The 22,500-nt window shown below is 42.5% G+C and overlaps 2 protein-coding genes and 1 non-coding gene across 3 annotated transcripts in view; 2 read left to right on the top strand and 1 right to left on the bottom strand.

The window, feature by feature from the left end:
• Positions 1-600: 600 nt before the first annotated feature.
• Positions 601-12,948, top strand: LOC135101821 (dynein axonemal heavy chain 6-like). The gene is made up of 13 exons (XM_064006112.1): positions 601-1,073; positions 1,225-1,550; positions 1,985-2,129; positions 2,674-2,865; positions 3,312-3,468; positions 4,514-4,610; positions 4,893-5,025; positions 6,463-6,641; positions 8,280-8,479; positions 11,243-11,417; positions 11,828-11,957; positions 12,428-12,511; positions 12,724-12,948. Exons 1-13 carry the CDS (start codon positions 738-740, stop codon positions 12,937-12,939), a joined length of 2,370 nt encoding a protein of 789 aa, XP_063862182.1. The 5' UTR covers positions 601-737; the 3' UTR covers positions 12,940-12,948.
• On the bottom strand, positions 5,454-5,525 carry Trnap-ugg (transfer RNA proline (anticodon UGG)). The gene has a single exon. It is a non-coding gene; the product is annotated as a tRNA-Pro (tRNA).
• Positions 12,949-13,409: 461 nt separating the features above from the next.
• The window catches only part of LOC135101955 (dynein axonemal heavy chain 6-like), a 37,819-nt gene continuing 28,728 nt past the window's right edge, over positions 13,410-22,500 (top strand). Inside the window, exons 1-4 of the mRNA XM_064006406.1 lie at positions 13,410-13,535; positions 14,011-14,124; positions 19,928-20,071; positions 20,431-20,634. Coding sequence (XP_063862476.1) covers positions 13,455-13,535; positions 14,011-14,124; positions 19,928-20,071; positions 20,431-20,634 — 543 coding nt within the window. The 5' untranslated portion in view covers positions 13,410-13,454. The remainder of the gene's footprint in view (positions 13,536-14,010; positions 14,125-19,927; positions 20,072-20,430; positions 20,635-22,500) is intronic.

Genomic DNA, 22,500 nt, shown 5'->3' on the forward strand with positions numbered 1-22,500 from the left:
GAGAGGGAGCAGCCGCCGCCCGCCGCCCCTCCAGCCGCATTGACGGGGAGAGAGACAAGGACGGCGTTTCCTGAGGCAAGGTGCCATGTGATGCAGCCTATTGTGTGTGTATAGTAAGAGAAGGTGACGATGTAATGGTACACACACACACACACACACACACACACACACACACACACACACACACACACACACACACACACACACACACACACACACACATACACACTAAATACGGTGACAGGACAGCACGAGATTGTCTCATATTCTGTGCACTATATTTAATAAATATAACAGTGAAATACTAAACCTGAAACAAAATGAACAAATTTCGAAGTCTCGTAAAGGTCTACGGTGAATGAAAATAAGTCTTGGTGATTACTTGTGTATAAAATTAATTGTAAGATGAGTAAGATGAAGAAATAATGGTGATGGTAATGATAATAGAACATTAATGGCAGTATGAATAAGAAGAATGATAGGACATGGTGGTGGTGGTGGTGACTGTGCTAGGACATGTCACAACCAGTCTGTGAGGACAGTGATGATCAGTCAAGACTGTCCCTTGAATTTCACGGCGTAATCTGTGGTGGTGGCAGTATTACATGGCTGAGATTACATCCCAAGCTAAGATTTGCCCTGCCTCCTCTCAGTAACGTCGTGGTAAAGAACTGCAGAACAGTGAATTACAGCTTAACACCTATGAATAATCTTTACAGCCTTGAAATGTCTTGATCATGGCCAGCACTGCAGCGCTGCCTACCACCGTGCCTGCCGGTCAGCAGCAGCAGCACCAAGAGGAGGATCAGGAACAGCAGCAGCAGCAGCAGCAGCAGCAGCAGCAGCAGCAGCAGCAGCAGCAGCAGCAACATCAACAGCAGCAACAGCAACAGCAGCAGGAGGAACAGCAGCAGCAGCAGCAGCACCAGCACCAGCAGCAGCAACAACAACAACAAAAGCAACTACAACAACAGCAGCAGCAACAACAACAGCAATTACAACAACAGCAGCAGCAACAGCAACGATGGACAGAGTCGGAGGATCACCCCCGCACGGGCGTCACCGTCACGCTGGTAGGTAACCTGAAGTGTTGTCTTGTTCCTTCAGATATCACCCGGAGATGGAATGAGATAAACGAGACCTAGCATGATACATAATCAGTTATGCTGCATGGGAGTCAGTAAATTTCCTGCTTGAAGTTGAGCCTTGTTGTGTCCTTGCCAGCCCACCATCCAAGTGACAGAGCCTCGAGCAGCCCCCACGGAAGTGGTTCCCGTAGACGCCAGTGCTCGCTGTCAGGCCGACGCTTACAAGACATCATCCTCCACCTCGCCCACGGATGTGTCGGGCTTCCCGTTGCCACCAGTGCCACAGACGGGCAAGGCAAGGGCCCCGTCTGTGGAGTTTCGCCTGCCGCCGCTGGTGGTACCGCCCTCAGTGCCGCCCACCACCCTGGACGGGGCGGTGGAGCTGGTGAAGCAGAACATGCTGCTGTACCTCACGCCGCGATACCCTCCCTCACGTCTCGAGTACGACCCCTACAGTTTCAAGTAAGTGTCAGGTATGCTGGGGGTAAGGTATTGTTCACATTTCCGTCACGACAACAACAGGATGACACATGACTCCCCCGCCAGGAAGGCCATTCTTTTATGTCCCCACATTTGTATGGACAATAATTGGTGGTTCTCTTCATTTATACACATTCATGTCGCAGTATTTCCTTATTAGTGCAGCGATTTGGTGGACGATGTAGTACTTGTTTTAATGGAGGTTTGACCTTGGTGAAGCCTGGCTGACCGTGCCTGGAGTCTGTTTATTGCGGCAATGGGACTTTGAATAGTGAAAAGTGAAGATGTATATACTCGTATGCATGCATGTATGTATGTATGTATGTATGTATGTATGTAGGTAGGTAGGTGTGTAGGTAAATAGGTATGTAGGATACATGTATGTATGTATGTATTATGTTCATTCTTGTTGTCAGCGTGTTGAGCCGTCGGCCGCGGGGATCCAACCACTACGCCATCCTGAGCAGCGAGGGCGTGACTCAGGTGTGGGCAGGACAGGTCACCTTCACCTCCATGGACGACTTCCGGCGGGAGGTGGAGCTGTACAGGCGCCTCACTAAGGTGGGTGCACGTGACTCACCTGCATTGTGTTGTCTCCTTCGTCATCGCTGCACGAGGCTCCACTCCCTTCATGCCTGTATTGAATAGTGATGTGGTGCTCGTTTTTACAGTGTACATGATTCTTTTGTTAAGGAGGATAATTATTACTGTCTCCATGCGAGGGCGTTGTTTTCCTTCTACGTATGAATTTCTCATCTTAATATTGTATTCCACCTTATTTCACTGTGCAGAAGAAAGTATACTGAAAATTCTCTTGAGTGTGCCCTCCAGAATTCGTCCGCCTTCAGCTCATTTCTGACTATAAGAATTTAACCTTTTCACTGTGACATGCAACGAGGCACAATACTAAAGCCACTGCACAGTCTTTACAAAAACCTACAAAGAAGGAAAGGGGACTACATAAAGTGATAGTTTTTCCTAATGACTAACCAGTATTATATCTATAGGCTAAATAGTTGTAGAATAAGAAAGAAATCACCCACAGTACTTTGTAATTAAGGAACAACGTGTGAAGCACCAGTGAATGGCTTAATAATTCTTCCAGATTCGATTCTTCCGCAACTTCCGTATCGCGAAAACATGGCAGGTGTGGCGCCGCAGCGTGAGGTGCCGCAAGGTGAGGGAGGCAAAGATACGTCTCACCGCGTACCTCATCACCCTTCAGCCGCCCTTCTACCCTACCCTGTCCAACGTCGCCGCGCTCTGCCACCGCCTGTCCCACATGGGCCTCATCCAAGTGAGTGTCAGGGGAGAGGCGCGAGAGATGCTTATAACGGTACTCTGCCCTTGCGTCACCATTGCTTTTTTGGTGTCTCTTTCTTGGTGTTCCATTTTTGGTATCCCTGTTTTGGTGACCCTATTTTGGTGTCCTTTTTAGGTGTTCTTTTTTTGGTATTCTTTTTTGGTGTCCATATTTTGGTTTCTTTATTTGGTGTCCCTTTTTTGGTGTCCCTTTCTTGGTGTCTTTTTTTGTGTCCTTTTTTTGGTGTCTTTTTTTTTTTTTTTGGTGTCCTATGTTGGTGTTATGTTTGGTGTACCTTTTTTCGTCGTTCCTTTCATGGTGTCTCTTTTTTTGTGTCCTTTTTTGGTGCCTGTTTCTTGATGTCCCTATTTTGGTGTCCTTTCTTGGTGTTCCTATTTTGGTGTTCCTTTCTTTGTGTCCCTTTCTTGGTGTCTCTTCAGGTGCGAAGCGAGGAGCCTGCCGTGGTGGAGGAGTGGGTGGCGCGACAGCAGGAGACGCTGGAGGCTGTGAGGAGTCGCCTAGCCGCCTTCAGGTCCCTCCTGCTGCAGGTAGTGGCGACCATGACTCACGCTGACGAGAACACTGCCGAGGCTGAGGGTGAGTGCACATGAGGGAAGCTCGGAAGGAGAGGGAAGGCCATGGTTGATGAGGCTGTGGAAAGGAGGAAAAAACGACAAAGATGAGGAGGGTGGATAGGGGAGGTGGAAGATATGGATGTGAAAAGGATAGTTAAGGAAGAGAGAGATGCTGAGAGAAAGAAATAGGAAGAATGAAGAAAGAATATAAAGTTGGGGAAGGTAATGGCAGGATGTTTTAGAGAGAAGAGGACTCTAATAGAAAGGAGAAGGAAAGATCAGGGGAAGAAAGGAAGGAAGGAAAGGAAGGGAAGGGAAGGGAAGAATGATCACTTTTACAATATAAAACGCAAAGCCCACGAGGTTTCTTTGAGAGGTTGAAAGGGACAAAATATCCATAACACAGCGGCCATGGAGAGACCAATGCGCAGATTCAGAATTCCGTATACTCGTAGCATTCTTTTTTTTTTCCACGGAGTAACTGCGTAGGTCTCAGAGGCGACACGGTGTCCTTGGGTTACGGTACTTCCATGGCAGAGGGACGCACCCACTCTTCATAACTTGCTACTATTAACTATACACGAAGAAGAAGGAGGAGGAGGAGGAGGAGGAGGAGGAGAAAGTTACAAATTCAGAAGAAACTGCATGTAAATTTACTTAATTCATACTTAATTACTTACTTTTAATTGTACTATTAAAAGGCTCCCCTCGAGCATTCCTCCGCCCAGTGCCCTATGAGTCACTTTTTACTGCCTGTAATATTGGAAAAACTCTAACCTGGTATAAGAAATGCATGAAAAAAAAAGAAAAAAACTGAAAACTGATGAACTATTTTGACGGTATAGAAAAGTGTTAATCCTCAGAGAGAGAGAGAGAGAGAGAGAGAGAGAGAGAGAGAGAGAGAGAGAGAGAGAGAGAGAGAGAGAGAGAGAGAGAGAGAGAGAGAGAGAGAGAGAGAGAGAGAGAAACTAACACGCACATTTTTGTTTTTCATCACTCAGGCTTGTACCGTTAGAGTTTTCCCAATAGTACATTACCATCCACTTCCCTTCGTCTCTCTTCCACAGGCTCTGAGCTGATCAGCGGCGAGAAGCGACCAAACACCCCAAGAAGCACCACGGGCTCCTCCCTCACCCGCCGCCACTCCCACACCTCCGTGGTCAAGTGAGTCCTGTGGGGAGGGAGTGGAGGGGGAGCTGGACGTGGAGGAAGATAATGCACTAAACAGAAGATATTGGCGACGACATACAAACGCGGCCATCACTGCCATTAATTCATCACCATCTTCATAGATTACTCTGAAAACTATCGCCTTACCAAACATCATCACACTTTACCCCGCCTCACCTCTACACCTTCCCACATCTCACCACACCCCACCTCACCAAACCACAGCCCATCCCATATCACCCCACCTATCCTTACCCGCGCCTCCTCTCTGTCCAGGATGGTGCGTGTGGTGGATCTGATGGTGGCGTCAGCACTCCGGACGATGCTCCACAACACCATCACAGCACTGCACGACGCTCTCACCATCAAGGCACCTCAATCCCCGGCGGCAGCACACGGCCACGAAGAGGTGAGTGGCTGGATGAGGAGCGGAGGAGGAGTGGACGAAGAGAAAATGGGAATAATAATTATGAAAGGATGAGGGTGCATAACAGAAGCCAAAAGATGGAGGTGCAAAGAATGAGAAGGAGGAGGAGGAAGATTAAGAGGACGGGGAGGAGGATTAAAGGAAGAGGAATAAAACTATTCAAATTACATAGGAAAAAAAGATTATCATCACTTTTTCCAGGATTAGCATAGAGGACAGGGCATCGTGACTGAAGGAATTGTAAGCACAAATGTTCCATTTAAAAAGATATTTTACAAATAAATTCAGAGTTTCATATTTACATATAAGAACACCTTGCAGGACACATGCGAACAACTTTTCCTGAAATACTGAAAGTTATTGTGCATCAAAAAGAACCAGGCAAATGATAAACAACTTTGAGAAAAACTGGGCCCGTCCGGGATTTGAACCCGGGACCTCCTGCACCCAAAGCAGGAATCATACCCCTAGACCAACGGGCCGGTGAAGGACTATATGAAAGACAGAAAGTAGATTGGTGATGGTGGTTAAAAGATTGAGGCTGAAGAATATAAAACAAGGTATCTGAGTTAAATTATTTCATTGGATGCGGAAAAGGAGGAGGAGGAGGGAGTAATATATAATAATGATCAGAAAAAAAAAATCAAAAGTAGGCATTAGGATATGAGGAGAAGGATATAAAAAAAGTTAAGGAAGAAAGTAATATATATAAATACAAAAAAAGATAAACAGACAGAGGTAGGCAGAAGTTATAGCGAGTCGCGGCAGATGAAGATGAATGAACGTTAGCAAAACTCTCGCCGTGCAAACACCAGAGCATCGCCTCCCACTAACCCGGCGCGAGACAAGCCCCTGCACAACACCTGCCCGCCCTTCACAGGTGATTAATTAATTAGCTGCTGCAGTGAAACATTTTGCTATCCGTCAGCTGTTTGCGTGTTTGTACAGCTTTGGTGCATCACCTCTCCCCGGCACCTCCCTTCCCTCCTCCTGCTGCTGCTCCTGCTCTTGCTCCCCTCCTTTCTCTCCATAATTTTTCTATCTCTTCTCTCCATTCGGTCAGTCAGTCTGTTGCTTTGTATCTGTCTGGCTATGTTTGTGTGTGTGTGTGTCTGTCCGTCCGTCCGTCCGTCCGCCCACTCTCTCTCTCTCTCTCTCTCTCTCTCTCTCTCTCTCTCTCTCTCTCTCTCTCTCTCTCTCTCTCTCTCTCTCTCTCTGTTCCTCAGTCTGAAGAGGCATTAAATACTATGCAAATAAATGAGGAGGCGTATTTGTTTTCACATTTAATCATGCTTATGTTAATTTACTCTCTCTCTCTCTCTCTCTCTCTCTCTCTCTCTCTCTCTCTCTCTCTCTCTCTCTCTCTCTCTCTCTCTCTCTCTCTCTCTCTCTCTCTCTCTTGCTCTCGCTCTCCTGCAGGAGGTGACGGAAGAGGTATGCGCCATGTTCAAGGTGGAGGTGAGCGCAGAGGGCACCACTGTGGTTTTCACGCCCACGGAGGAGGGACTGCTGGGCGGGCTGCGGGCGGTGGTGAGAGCATGCGAGGTCAGCGTGCTTACCCTGCAGCCCCTTCTCCCGTACTTCAGCCCGCAAGATAGGTAGGTGTCGCTGAGAAGGTGGATGACAGGTAGATATGTAGTGGTAGATTGATATATAGGTAGAATGAAAGGTAGACAGATATATGAAAAGATAGATAAATAGATAGATACAAAGGTAGGTAGATAGATAAATAGATAGATAATTAGATAGATAGATAGATAGATAGATAGATAGATACAAAGATAGGTAGATAGATAGATAGATAGATAGATAATTAGATAGACAGGCGGATAGATAGATGGATAAATAGATAGATAGATAGATAGATAGAGAGAGAGAGAGAGAGGGAGAGAGAGAGAGAGAGAGAGAGAGAGAGAGAGAGAGAGAGAGAGAGAGAGAGAGAGAGAGAGAGAGAGAACACATAAGATAGGAAATTTTAACCTAAAGCATTTTTTTTTTTTTATTATCAGCACTGTAGTGGAGCCAAATGTCACAATAATCCAGTTTTTATCCTGTCAGTTAGTCGCATAAATTAAGTGATTCCCGCTTTACTGCCTGCGAGTTATGTTTTCTGAAGGGCACGCGGTAAATGTCGAGGCCTAAGTTGCATCTGAGAAGGTTATAAATAGATACTATGAAGGACAAGGCTGATTTGTATCCTACCAGGTTATGCATAAACCACGAAGGACAAAGGTGAGAAAATTGAGTGGTGAAGGTAATCGGGAAACTTAGATGAGTACTCCTGCCCCAGCCTGAGTTTTCCCGCCACCTTCTTCCTTAGACTGTGAATGAACTGCTGTAAGAGGGTTTGTTCTCATTATAACAGCAAATCAGGTATTGCAGTAGTATACAGTATTCACTATTAGTTCTGCTTCAGTCTGAGTTCCCCTGCGACCTTTCTCCCTTACACTATTAATGAACTAGCAGTGTTTATTATCATTGGAAGAGTAAGTCAGGTGCTGCAGTGCTTAGTGGTGTTATGCAGTATTCATAGTTGGTTGTGTGTCTGATCCTCATCTGTTCTGCACTCTCATTCATCTCCAGACTGACAAACATTTTTCATCCGAACCATTTCTCCGACTGAGGTTTTTGTGCGGTGCTTGTCCTTCACTGTTATTTCAAAAGTCGTGGTTGTTTCTGTTTCCGATTTTCCAGTTTTTCCGCTTCCGTTCTTACCGTGTTGCGTTTCGCCTTCTGTTGCACGTGCAGTATGTATATATCTTTTCTGTTGTAACATCTCGTGTCTTCTTTTTTCTCTATCTTCATGCCGCAATTCCTCGCTTTTCCCTTTCTATTACAGATCTGATTCTTTATTTTCATTCTTTTTCTTCTTTTAAACTTCTCTTTTTCCTCTCCTCGTTAGTACGTTTCATATCTTCCTTTTTCTTTCTTTCTCTTTATCTTCACAGGACTTCCATTTTTTTCCTCTATCTTCACAACCCTTACATTTTATTTCCCTTTATTTTCACAATCCTCCCTTTTCCTATCTCTTCATCTTTACGAACCTCTTCTTTTCTTTTCCATTACAGCTTTAAAATCCTTCCCTATATTTCTCGTTATCTTTACAATCCTTCCTTTTTACTTCTCTATCTTTCCTAACCTCTCCTTTTCTTCTCCAGTATAATCCTCATGCACTCTACCCTACCGTCTTCCCCCAGTGAACTAATTTCTCATTTCCTTCCACCTATTTCCGTCAGGCTCAGTTCGGTCATGCAAGATGATAACCCTGTCCTCCGCACGATGCTGGAGGACGACGCGCACCTGCGGGAGACAAACGAGCGGGTAGTGGCCCTGACGGAGGACAGCTGGCGGAAGGTGAGGGCCGAAGTGGAGCCCTTGCAAGAGTTATTGGTGCAGGCGGAGGCGAAGACCCAAGAGGAGGGCTTTCAAGGACGAGGTAAGGGATGATGTATAAGATCGATGATTTCAAGGATGAGGTGTAGGATAATGTGTGTTAAGGGCGAGGTAAAGCTTTGGTTTTGTTTCAAGGAAAAGGTGAAGCTTAAGATCGAGGGTTTCAAGGATGAAGTGAAGCTTAGGATCGGTGGTTTCAAGAGATGAGTTGTAGGAACAAGGGTTTCAAGGGTGAGGTGACGTTTAAAATTTCAAGGTTACATGGTGAAGGTGAAGCTTGGGATAGTGTTTCAAGGATGAAGTGAACCATATGATGGAGAGATCCAAAGCCTAAATGAAGCTTAGGGTTAAAGGGTTCAACGGCGAGGTGAAGCTTGGGATTTAGTTTCAAGGGTAAAGTGAAGCTTAGTGTTAAGAATTTCAAGGATGAACTGAAGCTTACAATCGAAAGTTTCAAGGGTGATGTGAAGCTTCAAGGGTAAGGTGGAGAGGATGAGGTGTACAGAGTCAAAAGTTACTAACTTGGGGTTTTGTAATTTTAGTTTTTCCTGCTCCTTACAAATACATAATATTTTGTTAAAGTGATGATTGCGTTTCGTCTTTTCTCGTTCATGCAGCTTTTGTCCTTTTTCTTTGAGACTCCGACTGCTTTGTTTGCTTTCCTGCCACTTAATTAAACTGAATCAACTAGGATTTTGTATAATTAAATCATCTAAATGTACGATTTGATACCTACGATATTTAAATGCTCTTCAGAACAAGATAAATTACCATATCTTATTAATGAGTTATCTACGATTTTCAAATACCATGCACCTGCGATATTTAAATGCTACCCAGAACAGAGTCAAGTTATCATCTCTTATTCATGACTGGGTTCGAGTCTTCGTCTGACTTCGAGTCTTAAGTACAATGCTTAACTACGAATTTCCATCTTTAAGTGTATGTGTGTGTGTGTGTGTGTGAGAGAGAGAGAGAGAAGTAAGAGAGATGGAGCGTTGTTTTTATATACAATTCAAACGGGAAATGTTGACTCGTAAGAAAGAGACAAAACAAAACATCGAGGAGGCGGCTTCACTGTACAAAATATTGGTGCTTCCGTTCCCAACTCACTTCCCGGGGCTTTCCGCAACCGAGAAGTTAGTGGAGGAGCAGCGGGGTGGAAAGAAAACTACCTCTTGTTTTCCTTAAGCAGAAGTGTAAGATGCAAACCGCGTGACGTAATAATTTGTACATCCTTAATTTTAAGTTGTGAGTTACGGAGAGAGAGAGAGAGAGAGAGAGAGAGAGAGAGAGAGAGAGAGAGAGAGAGAGAGAGAGAGAGAGAGAGATTATAGTGTGTGTGTGTGTGTGCCTAAGTTTACCTGCCTCAGCATCATAATCCTGCACTCTGTTTCCTTACCAGCATCTAAAAGGAAGCACAGGAGCATGTATAAAGAGTTTGTCGCCAAGGAGAGCGGATACAGTGAGTCAGCTGAGCGTGGATAGGACCGGGAATGGCTGGGGTTGCCTGGGTGGGGCGGGGTGGAGCGGGATGAGGTGGGACGGGGCGTTGCTGTGAGAGTTTAGTTTGGGTCCACCTGTCTTCTGCTTGTACTGGGAAGGAATAATCATCCCCGCCCGGCTATGTTAACTTCCTGCGTGTTGCAACTTCCCGAGCCTCACTACCGCCGCCGCCGCCGTGAGAATGTAGCTACAGTAAGTTTCTTCTTTATGTAAATCGTAGGTTTTTTCCTGTGTGAGGTTGACAAAAATGGGGAAACAAGAAAGATAAAAAAGAATAAAAGAAATATTTCCTTGAGAATGTGAAGAGAGGTAGAGAAGAGCATAGAAACGAGAAATAAAAGACTTCCTTCATATGGTCCACAAGGAAGACTGGCTGACACAAAACAAGGACGGATACGAATGATATGAATAGATGACTGATTTTCACGATACGTCAGCTGTTCAGTACTCGATATCCCCGGCCGTGAACCCCGCTCACCTCCACCCACTTGTTTGCGTCAGCCTGGCCCTGGTGGTGCGGTGGTCTTTGTGTCACGTGGTCAGCCTTCAGGTAGTGTTTTTCGACCTTGAGGTGTCACGGTGTCCATAAAAGATAATGTGGTGGATGTTTAGCGGAAGAAAGAGAAGGCATGCAAGACACGTGACCTGAGAAACCGCACAGTGGTCACCTTTCCTGTGTGGCCTCGCCCGCGCGCCCTACCTTGAAGGCCACCCGACGCCTGACTAACCTCAACTATGTGTCTCGGAAAAATATTCTCGGGATCCCAAAAGCGAGGTGCGCGAGGCGTGTTATTGAGTACTGAATAAGTCACCAGCGCCCCGTGTCGACACCGTTCCAGGGAAATTGCCGTACATCATCTCAGGGTGACACTGGGCGTGTGCGAGACACTTCCCTGTGTGAATGAATAAAACAAGAAAAATATAACGGGCTAATTAAAGATGAAAGAAAATTCCCCGATAATGAGATAGAGTTGTAAATGAGGAAATATTTGGACACAATTAAATGTATATATTGCATTTAACACCTATCAAATGTATGTGAATGAAGAAAAAAGAAAGAAATCAGGAAGGTGTTTGAAGTTCACGTGAAATACTGCTTTTTGTGGTTTGTTGCATGTGTGTCCTTCTTCTGCATGACGCATAAACTCGAAAATGGAAAGCTGCTTAAAATCAACGTGAAATAAACTACCAAGAGTTAAATACTGGTTGACCTTGAGTTTGTTTTTTGAGGTTTGTTGCATCTGCGTTCTTCTTGTATGTTATTTGTTAAGCCTATTCGTTGTCTCCTTGTGTCCCTCAGAGCTGGGCGAGCTGGGCGGGTGCCTGGCGCGCGTGGAGGACCTGGTGGAGCGGGCGCGGGGGCTGCAGGAGGTGGTGAGGCTTGGGCTGCTGCAGGTGGACCAGAGCGCCGCTAGGAAGGTACTGGTGACCTCCTTCCGGCAGCAGCAGCAGCGAATGCACCAGGATGTCAGCCAGTGAGTTGCTGTGGCTTTACGGTGACGAGGGACGAGGTGAACACACACACACACACACACACACACACACACACACACACATCTACAATTATCAAGGGTAGGGAATTATGGTATTACCGCATACCTAACGGTAGCAACACTAATCTTGTCTCATGATAATCAAACATGTAAAATGATATGTTTTTTTTTGTGTGATCTGCAGTAATATTATTGTCTAATTATTTATTTTATTTTATTTTGTGTTGACCCACGTACAAATTTTTTTTGCCCTCTTCGTTTATTACTTTACTATATGGAAACAATGATCTACTAAAACAAATGTAATTCTAAAGTGCATGTTAATTTGATAATTCCTCCCTCGGTACGTGTGTGTGTGTGTGTGTGTGTGTGTGTGTGTGTGTGTGTTGCAGGGGTTTCGACCAGCGGGTGAGGGCGCTGCTGACGGACGCCAACGACAAATGGCTGGGGCTGGAGTTGGCTCCCGTGACGGCCCAGCAGGTGGTGACGCTACTTAACTATGTGTCAGAGGTCAAGGAGCAGGTGAGGCAGTGGTGGTGGTGGTGGTGGTATTCAAAATAGTAGTTTTCATCTCATACTTATCTCTTGTTCAAAACTTTCATATAATCTTTACTTGATCTATTTCTTTGTGACTCATAAGCTGTATTTTATTATCTTGTTCATAGACTTTTCAGTAGGTTCACACGCTATTGATTGTCGCATACCATCCTTGATCCTCCAAAATGGCCTGAATATTATTCCAGTAATTACTAAAGCAATCCGAAGCTCGCCCGTCACATTCTTCTGGAAAAAAATAAATAAATAAAGACGGAAAACCCGGATGAAATCGTGAAGAAATGTAAGGGTGAAAGACCGGGACACATACATACACACACTCATCCCTTTCTCCTCACGCCACCTTGACTTGACTTCTCAAACGCACCGTAAAGAATAGGCCATCAGGTGTAGGTGAGTGATCTGTGCTGTGTGTGTGTGTGTTTGTATTTGTGCAGATGGAGGACCTGAACCAGGAGGAGAAAGTGATCCGGGAGATGTACCAGATGATTCAGGGATACCACATCACACTCCATCCCGAGGTAGGTGAGAGAGAGAGAGAGAGAGAGAGAGAGAGAGAGAGAGAGAGAGAGAGAGAGAGAGAGAGAGAGAGAGAGAGAGAGAGAGAGAGAGAGAGAGAGAGAGAGGCCATATATAATATAGGGACTGCCACGTGAAGGTCAGATGACTTCTTGTTGCTTCCCTTATTTTCTTATGTCTCTAAGTTTTAAGTTCTTATATGTGTGTCTTGCAGGTACATAACAAGTACGAAGCGCTACAGAAGGAGGTGAAGCGCTTGCGTAAGTCAGTGCGCCGCAGCCTGATGGAGCTCCCAGCCTCGGTGCGCAAGCTGAGTCACCTGCTGGAGAAGGAGATCGAGGAGGTGGACACGGAGACTGCGAAACTGGCCGAGCAAGTGCAGGCGAGTGTTCATTTCAGCGTCACCTTTGTTTCTCTTTATTGTGTGTAAGGTTTTCGTAGATTTTTGTAATGTTTCGTGTTTTGTAGTCAACGAATATTGTTTTTTTTTTTTCATGTTAGTTTTTGTTTAGTTTTTGTTATTGTCTTAAGTATTTATTTCCTGTCGTTTTCTTGTTGTCCCGTCTGCACTGTGTTCTTCTTTTCTTTATTTTAATGCTGCTCGTGTATGTGCCCTTTCACTGATGTGGTCGTCCTTTCCTAACATTAAGGTCACTGTAATAAACTGTTTGGATGGAGATTAAGAAAAAAAAAAAAGGTTAAATTCATCTTATTAAGTTACAAAAGTATATATTCAAGAGTCAAGAAATAGTACCAAAAAATAAAGATTAAAAGTTGTAGATGATATTGGAAAGATTGATCAGCAGTGAGAGGGTTAAGTGTGTGTGTGTGTGTGTGTGTGTGTGTGTGTGTGTGTGTGTGTGTGTGTGTGTGTGTGTTAATGTATACTCTCAACAGGCCCTGAGATTCCTGCGGGTGACGAGTGACCGGGAGGAGGCACTGAAGATGCTGGAGGCTGCTGATGGACGCGCCTCCACCATCCGCACTCAGGCGTCCACCATCACGCAGTACCAGATCAGGTTTCAGGTGAGGAGGACGGGGAAGGTTAATTTCTTAATTACTTACTTGACTGGATGACTGATTCTTTATTTTACGTACGTGTGCTGCGGGTGTTAAGGGCAGAAAAGTCTTTAAAAGGTATAGGGGGATATAACAAGGGTGGCATAAGCAAAAATCCTCAGGGTCAGTAAATAGGATAGAACAAGAAATAAAGGGTTTAAGAGCGATAGAGTTAAATTTGAAAAAAGAAAAGAGATAGGAAGGCATTGGTTCTCAAATTAATTGATAGATGAATGGGATAGGCTTAGTAATGAAGTTGTAAGGGCTAAGTCATTAGAGAGCTTTAAAGAGGTTCGATACATTTATGGATGAGGATGATATTTGGAAATAGGTCAGTAAGTTTCATGCAGAGGCTGTCACGTGTAAGTCTGACGGCTTCTTGCAGCTTCCCTTATTTTCTTATGTTCTTATGTTTTAAAAAAATCTTGTTCTTCCCCTTCAGATGCCAGTGTGTCCCTTCAAGGAGCTGGTGGAGGTGGAGGAAGAGATCTCCCTCAAGATGCTGCTGTGGCGGTCCATGTCCGAGTGGGAAGAGCTGACGCGGCAGTGGTATCAGGTAAGTGCACGCAAGGTATATGGACTAACAACGATGAACCTTACCTTACCTTACCGTACCTTACCTTACCTTACCTTACCTTACCTTACCGTACATAACATAACGTAACTTAACACAACCTAACCCAGCTTCACCTAACCTAACCTTACCTTACTTAATATAACCTGTATCCTGTTTTACTAGGTACAGATGTAATTAGGGTGAAAGTAAATATCGGAGAGAGAGAGAGAGAGAGAGAGAGAGAGAGAGAGAGAGAGAGAGAGAGAGAGAGAGAGAGAGAGAGAGAGAGAGAGAGAGAGAGAGAGAGATACATACATCCATAGTGCATATACACATACAAATAAACAGGCCAACAGAGATACAGACTAGGAGAAGAATAGGAGAAAGGCGTATTGTGTGAGGGAGAGAGAAATGGAGCTAAGAATAAAGATTTTTTAGGGTCAAGGGGAGGAGGGGAATGTACGCACGTGAAAGAGAGAGAGAGAGAGAGAGAGAGAGAGAGAGAGAGAGAGAGAGAGAGAGAGAGAGAGAGAGAGAGAGAGAGAGAGAGAGAGAGAGAGAGAGAGAGAGAGAGATCACTACCATCTCTTAATAGCTTCACATTCTCCCCGTCACCGTGAGTCGCTGCTTGGGTTCCCTTCATGTAGCGAACTTTCACCCAGAGAGGAAGTATGAGCGAGGCGTTAGTTAGTGGTGCGCGACGGTCACTCCTCCTGTTTCAAGGACACTGCAGGAGGTGGAGGAGGACGAGGAGGAGGACGAGGACGAGGAGGAGGAGGGCACATGTGATGATGAAGGATGTGAAGGGATTGCAGGAATGTGTAGATCACTGTGCTCTTCCTTCTTCCCTCCCTTCTTTCCTCCCTCCCTCCCTGTGCCTGACGCCTCCGTGGCCTTGGGAAATGTCGAGGCCCACAGTGCGAGAGTCCAGAGTGCGAGTGGCGGGTTCAGGGACATTTATTTTTCCTCCTCTGCTTGTTTGCGTGTTAGTTTGGAATGATGTGTGTGTGTGTGTGTGTGTGTGTGTGTGTGTGTGTGTGTGTGTGTGTGTGTGTGTCTCTTGTGTTTGATTGGTTGAATGTGGTGTTTGATCGTTGTCTTTTTTTCATATTTTGTTGTTGTTGTTGTTGTTGTTGCTGTTGTTGTTTTTGTTTTTGTTGTTGTTGTTGTTGTTGTTGTTGTTGTTGTTGTTGTTGCTACTTTCATTATCCTCCTCTTCCTCCTCCTCTTCCTCCTCCTTCTCCTCCTCCTCCTCCTTATCATCATCATCATCATCAACTTCATCATCATCATCATCATCATCATCATCATCATCATCATCATCATCATCATCGTGCTTTTATTCATGCATTCATTTATCTTTATTCTCTTTTATTTTATTTGCTTACCTGTCTGTCTTTAATCATCCATCGTCCCTCACAAGTGTCTCAAGGTTATCGCGTCCTGTAATGGTGGATGGTATGCAGATAAAGAGAGTGAGGTCTTGTTATTATTCGTACTTTACTTTTTTTTTAACATGCAATTGAGGACAAAGGAACACAAAAACCAAATATAAAACGCTGCCTTGATTTTCTTCTATCCTTTGCCACGCGAGTATGTATGAATCTGTAACCAACGTTGTCTATATCTGTACTGTATTTGTTTTTCGTGTCTTGTATTATGCTTTGCTATTTTACGAACTATGGCTGTTTTATATGAGTGTACTTGTCAATTGGATACATTCAGAAGTGCTGTATACTGTTTTTTTTACGAGTGTGTGTATTGAAATTGCAGTTAAACTATCTAGCTTTCCTTCCATCTATCTACAAAGACACAGGGATATTGCGCAGTCAAGTTTACCACTTCTCATGTGTTCTGCTCGGCCTTTAAACACTGGTTGGTCAGTTGGTCAGCTCGTCAGTCATCTAGTTAATCATCTGTCAACTTGGCAACACATCAATGAAATAATCAGTCAGTCAGTAATGCAGTTAATCGACTATTCAATTTCAGGGTATTGAATGTAAATGCCAGTCAGTCAGTCAGTCAGTCAGTCTTCCTGTCAGTCGCTTAGTCGAGTAGGCCGTGAAACAATGAATTAATCAGTTAGTCAGTCCGTCATCCATTATACCAGTCAGTAAACTATAGGTGATTAATCGACGACAAATCCGTCAATCAGCCATTCAGTCAACCAAATAATCAATCAGTCAGTTAATCAACATCTGGTGTTCATGTTCAAGTTGCCCTCTGTTTCCTTTCTGTTCCTTTCGTTTTGTTACTTCCCTTTCCTTTTAGTCTTACTCCAGTTTGTATCCCTTCTTTCTGCTTGGAAATGTTCCCCATATCTCCTGTCATCGTCCTCCTCCGCCTCCTCTTCCTCCTCCTCTTCACTGCTCTATCGAACCCAAGCCCTAACGAGGTAATGAACAGACAACTAGAAATACTAACTCCAAACCTGTAATGGAAGACAGAGCTCAGTAGTCGGGCGTTACTTATTTATTTATTTTTATTCTACTAAGAAAAAAAAAATTCCTTTGAGGAGAGGAGGAATTAAGGTCACCTCCTGCATGCACACATCCACCCTCCACTGCGTAGCGTCCTCCAGCAGAGTTATGCAGACACACCGGAGCATGTAGGATTAATTGTTGCCTGAGAGTCTCCTAGCAATAAAAGATGGATGATCAGTGTCCCAGGGCGTTCACCTCCCCCGCCTCGCTCCGAGCACACTTCCGTCTGCAATGTAAAGCTCGACTTCACGCCCCCATGCGCAAACAAATATACCTCGCGCGCGCGCGCACTACACACACACACACACACACACACACACACACACACACACACACACACAGGCATGCAACGTACGTGAACTTAAGCTACATTATAAAGCAATCTAATAGATATTTTAATGTGTGTGTGTGTGTGTGTGTGTGTGTGTGTGTGTGTGTGTATGTGTGTGTGTGTGTGTGTTGTAACTGTTATAACTACATCATAATTCATAAAACGGTGCTACCTTGGTATGCGATCTATGTGTCATGAAGCTACTTTGGTATGCAATCTACTCATTATATTGTGGTCTACTACAAGAAAAGTTATACTTTTTTTTCTTTTATTATCAAGAGACAAGGAAAACACTTGACTTGGTTTCGAGATAATGTCTGGTTAGAGAGTATGAAGCATGAGAGGAATGTCTGTTCGGGTGTCGAAGCTCCGGTTCCTACTCAGCAAGGTACATGTGGTAACAGCACACTTCATTCCGGGATAAACTTCAGTCTGGAGAGCCGACCTGCACTTCCTTCCGTGATTCTACCTGCTTATTCACATCTAAATACCTAAAGAACTTTTGAGATGTTAGCTAAAGAGTTTTACAACGAGATCACTGACGAGACGAAGGCAGTTGCATGTAACAGTAGTTTGCAAGTTATCTTTGTTAAATTTAAGATTTTTATTTTATTATTATTTATTTATTTATTTATTTTATTTTATTTTATTTTTTTTATTCAAGATATCTCGTATGATTCGGTGCATGAATTGACAGGTAGAGGTACCGAAGCAATCTGTGACTGGATTAATATGTATCGTGACGTTTGCTCACAAATTGTTTCTGTTAACAATCATGGGAGAATGGTAAGCAGTAAAGAATAACCAGTGCAAATTAACGAAGCGCGGTTCGCGGGACGCCGAAAATACAACAGAGGTAGAATGCTGCAAGGACATCATGTTCCAGAATCACACAACGAGGCTGAAGTAGAAAACAACCCAAACCATGGAAGACGAATTGATGGTCCCTGGGTGTTCGATTTGAAGAAAGGTGAAGATTGCCGCTATTTTTACGTACAAAGAAGAAATCGTGGTACACTGGAATTCATAATTCAAAGAAAAATTGCGGAAAATTTGGTTATTCATTCTGACGAATGGCCAGTATATTCTAATTTTAATCGTTTAAATTACTATCGTTTAAATGTCAACAGTCAGTGACATTACGTTGATCCAAACACTGGAGCAAACATTCAGGCAATTGGAAGAAGCTTGCTAGATTCAGATGTTCGCATTTTGAAAAAAAAAAAAAAAAAAAAAAATAAATAAAATAAATAAATAAAATAAATAAATAAATAAATAAATAAATAAATAAATAAATAAAATAAAATAAAAATAAGAGGAGTAAAGAAACAACCTCTCTATCCCTGATGAGAAAACTCTGACGATGTATTTCTTGCTTTTTAAAGAGCATAATAACATCCATCAGAGAGAAAAAAAGTATCTCTGCAGGTGGCAGTCCACTCATCCTCCCTATCCAGAAATGTATCTAGTATTCTAAAGTTCTAGGCACCACCAATGGATTATTATCTATCCAGTCACATACGAACATGCGTAATAAACATGCAAGGTACAATAAATACTCCGGAGCAAAGCTGCCTCACCTTGTTTCATTGATCAGCCGACTCTTGCACACTTTTAAACCAAAGCCATTTTCCATTTACCATCGACGATTTTATATTCGGATCAAAATTTAAATGACGTTTGAGAACTTTCGGCCAAAATTCGTTGAGGGCCGTGATGGCCTTGGGCGCCGCACGGGGGGAGAAGGTGGCTGTCGGGTCCGGCCTGAGGCCCAAGGCAGAGAACTGGCAGCAGGTCCTTCTTTTCCTTTGCAGCCTCAAGCTTCATTCGTAGTCGTCCACTTGCAGCGCCTCACACTAGGCAAGGGGTCGCCATAAGCAAGGGATCAATGTCTACCATTCACCAGATGTTGCCCGGAGGGGGGAGTCCTTATGGGGAGTAAGGGCTCTTTCTATAGAGTCTGGTGGAGGGTGTGTACGGGTCCTTTGATTATGATGACACCGGGCTGAACAACTCGCCATGAACGAGGGCACGCTGTGCACCATGCACCAGACACTGGCAGTACGAGGGGTCCTTTAGGGGAGAAAAGGGCTCACTTCATGACAGTGGTTGGGGAGTGGTGTGTGGTGGGTCATTGCTCATGGCGACCCGTGTGAGGCGCGGCAAGGTTGCATCGTCACTGCCCTCACACCCACGGAACTGGGGTGGACCCTTGGGGAGGAAGGGTTCGTCCTGGTACCTATGTAGATAGGTAGACTTCAATGTCGTATAGCCTTCGCCAAGCCTTCATCGTTGAATCGCATCGTTATCGTGGAATCGCATCGTTATCGTGGAAAATCGCATCGTTATCGTGGAAAATCGCATCGTTATCGTGGAAAATCGCATCGTTATCGTGGAAAATCGAATCGTTATCGTGGAAAATCGCATCGTTATCGTGGAATCGCATCGTTATCGTGGAAACTCGCATCGTTATCGTGGAATCGCATCGTTATCGTGGAAAATCGCATCGTTATCGTGGAAACTCGTATCATTATCGTTGAATCGCATCGTTATCGTGGAATCGCATCGTTATCGTGGAAAATCGCATCGTTATCGTGGAAACTCGTATCATTATCGTTGAATCGCATCGTTATCGTGGAAACTCGTATCTTTATCGTGGAATCGCATCGTTATCGTGGAATCGCATCGTTATCGTGGAATCGCATCGTTATCGTGGAATCGCATCGTTATCGTGGAATCGCATCGTTATCGTGGAATCGCATCGTTATCGTGGAAACTCGTATCATTATCGTGGAATCACATCGTTATCTTCGTCACGCGCATCGTAATCATCGTTATTTATTTATTTATTTATTTATTTATTTATTTATTTATTTACTAATATCAATATGAGTGTGTGTGTGTGTGTGTGTGTATAACTACATCATAACTCATAAAACATACTAATATCAATGTGTGTGTGAGTGTGTACATGTGCTCGTGCCTCCAGAGTGAAGTGCGGGGACTGGACGTGACCCAGGTGACGCAGGTGACCCTCGAGTACCGCGCCAAGGTGGACTACCTGATGAACGCCACGGAGCACAGTGACGTGCTGCTCCACCTGCACGGCCTCGTCACTCACCTGCAGGATAAGGTAAGGTCTGGTCACCTGCCTCACAATCACGTAGTCCTATATCTCACATATTTTTCTGAATAACCATAATTCTGTATGAGGTAAGTATCACATAATAGGAAAACCCTGTCTCTCACTGTGTCTGTAATCGAAAAAAAAAAAAAAAATTAACTGTTCACTGTTATTCTCTACTTCTTTGCATTAAAAAAAACAGTCTTGTTCAAAATACCGCGACAGTACATGACATATCCAAACTCATGTGTCTGCCAGAGTTTATTGATATAACCCATGCATAAGACAATACTTCCAATAGTGTCCTGTTGAGGGAATGGTGACAGTCGTAGAGATAAGCTTTCTCACTTCCTCTCCTCTTCCTTCAGCTGCCGGTTCTGGAGGCTCTCACGGACTCTGCTCTGCGGCCAAGGCATTGGGAGGAGATTGATGCCGCCTTAAGCCAGCCGCTGCCACCTGCCTTCACCCTGGCACATGTGGACGAGCGCAGGCTACACGAGCATGCCCACACCCTGCAGCAGGTGGCCCACACTGCGCAGCTACAAAGAGAAATGGAAAACCGTCTCAACCAGGTCAGTTCCGTGTTCTGAAACGCTTTGCTCTCTCACCACGAGATTTCCAAGCTTGTTTTTTTCCTTTTAATAATGTAGAAACCTTGTTAATCGGCCTCTAGAACCATTAAAAACACATCCTTAAAAAACCGTGTAACTTCAACTGGAGACTTTTGAAAGTAGTGCATGTACGTACCATTGTTAAAAACTTAAAAAAAATAAATAAATTAGAAAATTGTCCTCTGGTAATTGGAATATGCTCTTAAAGAAGAACCACTGTACATACATATGTAAAGCATTCTTTTGACGTCTTCGGAGTTGTACATCACAATATTACACTTAAAATATTAAGATACTAAAAAACACACTTCTTTTATTAATATACACTTTTTATATTAATATTCTTCTGTTACTTTTCATGGTTAATGCATCTGTTATCTTAGAGAAAAATTTTCAATTGTAATTTATTTTATTTTATTTTATTTTATCTTATTTTTTGTACAGGCACTGACCTTTACTAAGAAAGCGAACAAAAATTAAAATCTAATCTCGGAGAAAAAATTATAATTGTAAAATTTTAAAATCTTTAATACAAGTATGGACCTTTGTTTAAAAAATGAGAAAAAAAATCCAATTAAAAAATTTCATTTGATAATTAAGATATGTTCTTTACAAAAAAAAAAAATAAATAAATAAAAATAAATAAATAAATAAATGAATAAATAAACTGTGCATATGTAAAAATATTCTTTTGATTCCTTAGAAGTGGTGTGAAACCATATTTCATTTAAAAAAAAAATTAAGACGCTTAAAAGGAAACACACGTTTTCATTGATATGTACTTTTTATATTAATATTCTTCTCGTATTTTTCATTATTTATGCATATTTAATCTTTGAGGAAAACTTTTAATTGCAAATTTTTAAATTTTTTTTTAGTTACATACCTTTGTAAAATAAATAAATAAAATTTTCAATTAAAAAATGTCCTCTGCTACTCGGGATATGTTCCTTACTGAAAAAAAAATAAATAAAAATAAATAAATAAATAAATAAATATATATATATATATATATATATATATATATATATATATATATATATATATATATATATATATATATATATATATATATATATATATATATATATATATATATATATATATTGTAAATATGTAAAAAATTCTTATGACTTAGAAGTGGTGTGTAACCATGTTTCACTTAAAAAAGAAAAAAAAACACTTCTATTATTTATATACACTTTTTATATTAAAGAAAACCATAAAACATATGTAGAATAGTCTTTTGAGTTGTTATGAGTGTGGTAGAGATAAGTGTCATATTTAACTTTTTTAAAAAAGGAAGACATTTTTTTTTTCGTATGATATATACTTTTATATCAGTATTCTTCTTGTTTTTTTTTTTTTTTCATGATATAGTCATCTCTAACCTTAGATGAAAAAATTTTCTCAATTTTTTTCGTTTTTTTTTTGTGAAAGTCCCGAACCCGTATTAAAAAAAAAAGTGAAAAAAAAAATCAATTTAAAAAGTTTTATCTGATAACTGGGATGTATCCCTTACATAAAGAAAAACCAGTGTACATATGTAAAACGTTCTTTTGAATTCTCAGGAGCGCGGCACAGATAATAATAATTTTTAACTTAAAAAAAAAACGTAAAAAAAAGAAAACACTATTTTTCGATTAATATGTACTTTTTATATCAATATTCTTCTGACTTACATGATTTAATTAACTGTAACCTTAGAGGAAAACTTATCGCAAAAAAAAAAAATTTGTACAAGTTCGAACTTGTATTAAAAAAAAAATCGGGAAAGAATTCAAGTTAAAAAAAAAACTTATAACTGGGATAAATTTTTTGCTTAAA

Source organism: Scylla paramamosain, chromosome 7 (genome assembly GCF_035594125.1).
Source record: "Scylla paramamosain isolate STU-SP2022 chromosome 7, ASM3559412v1, whole genome shotgun sequence".
Taxonomy (NCBI): domain Eukaryota; kingdom Metazoa; phylum Arthropoda; class Malacostraca; order Decapoda; family Portunidae; genus Scylla; species Scylla paramamosain.

Coding starts and splice junctions, on each gene's coding strand:
- LOC135101821 (XM_064006112.1), top strand. CDS start 738: ATGGCCAGCACTGCAGCGCTGCCTACCACCGTGCCTGCCGGTCAGCAG. Junction 5,026..6,462: donor CAGCACACGGCCACGAAGAG/GTGAGTGGCTGG, acceptor GCTCTCCTGCAG/GAGGTGACGGAAGAGGTATG. Junction 12,512..12,723: donor ACATCACACTCCATCCCGAG/GTAGGTGAGAGA, acceptor TGTGTCTTGCAG/GTACATAACAAGTACGAAGC.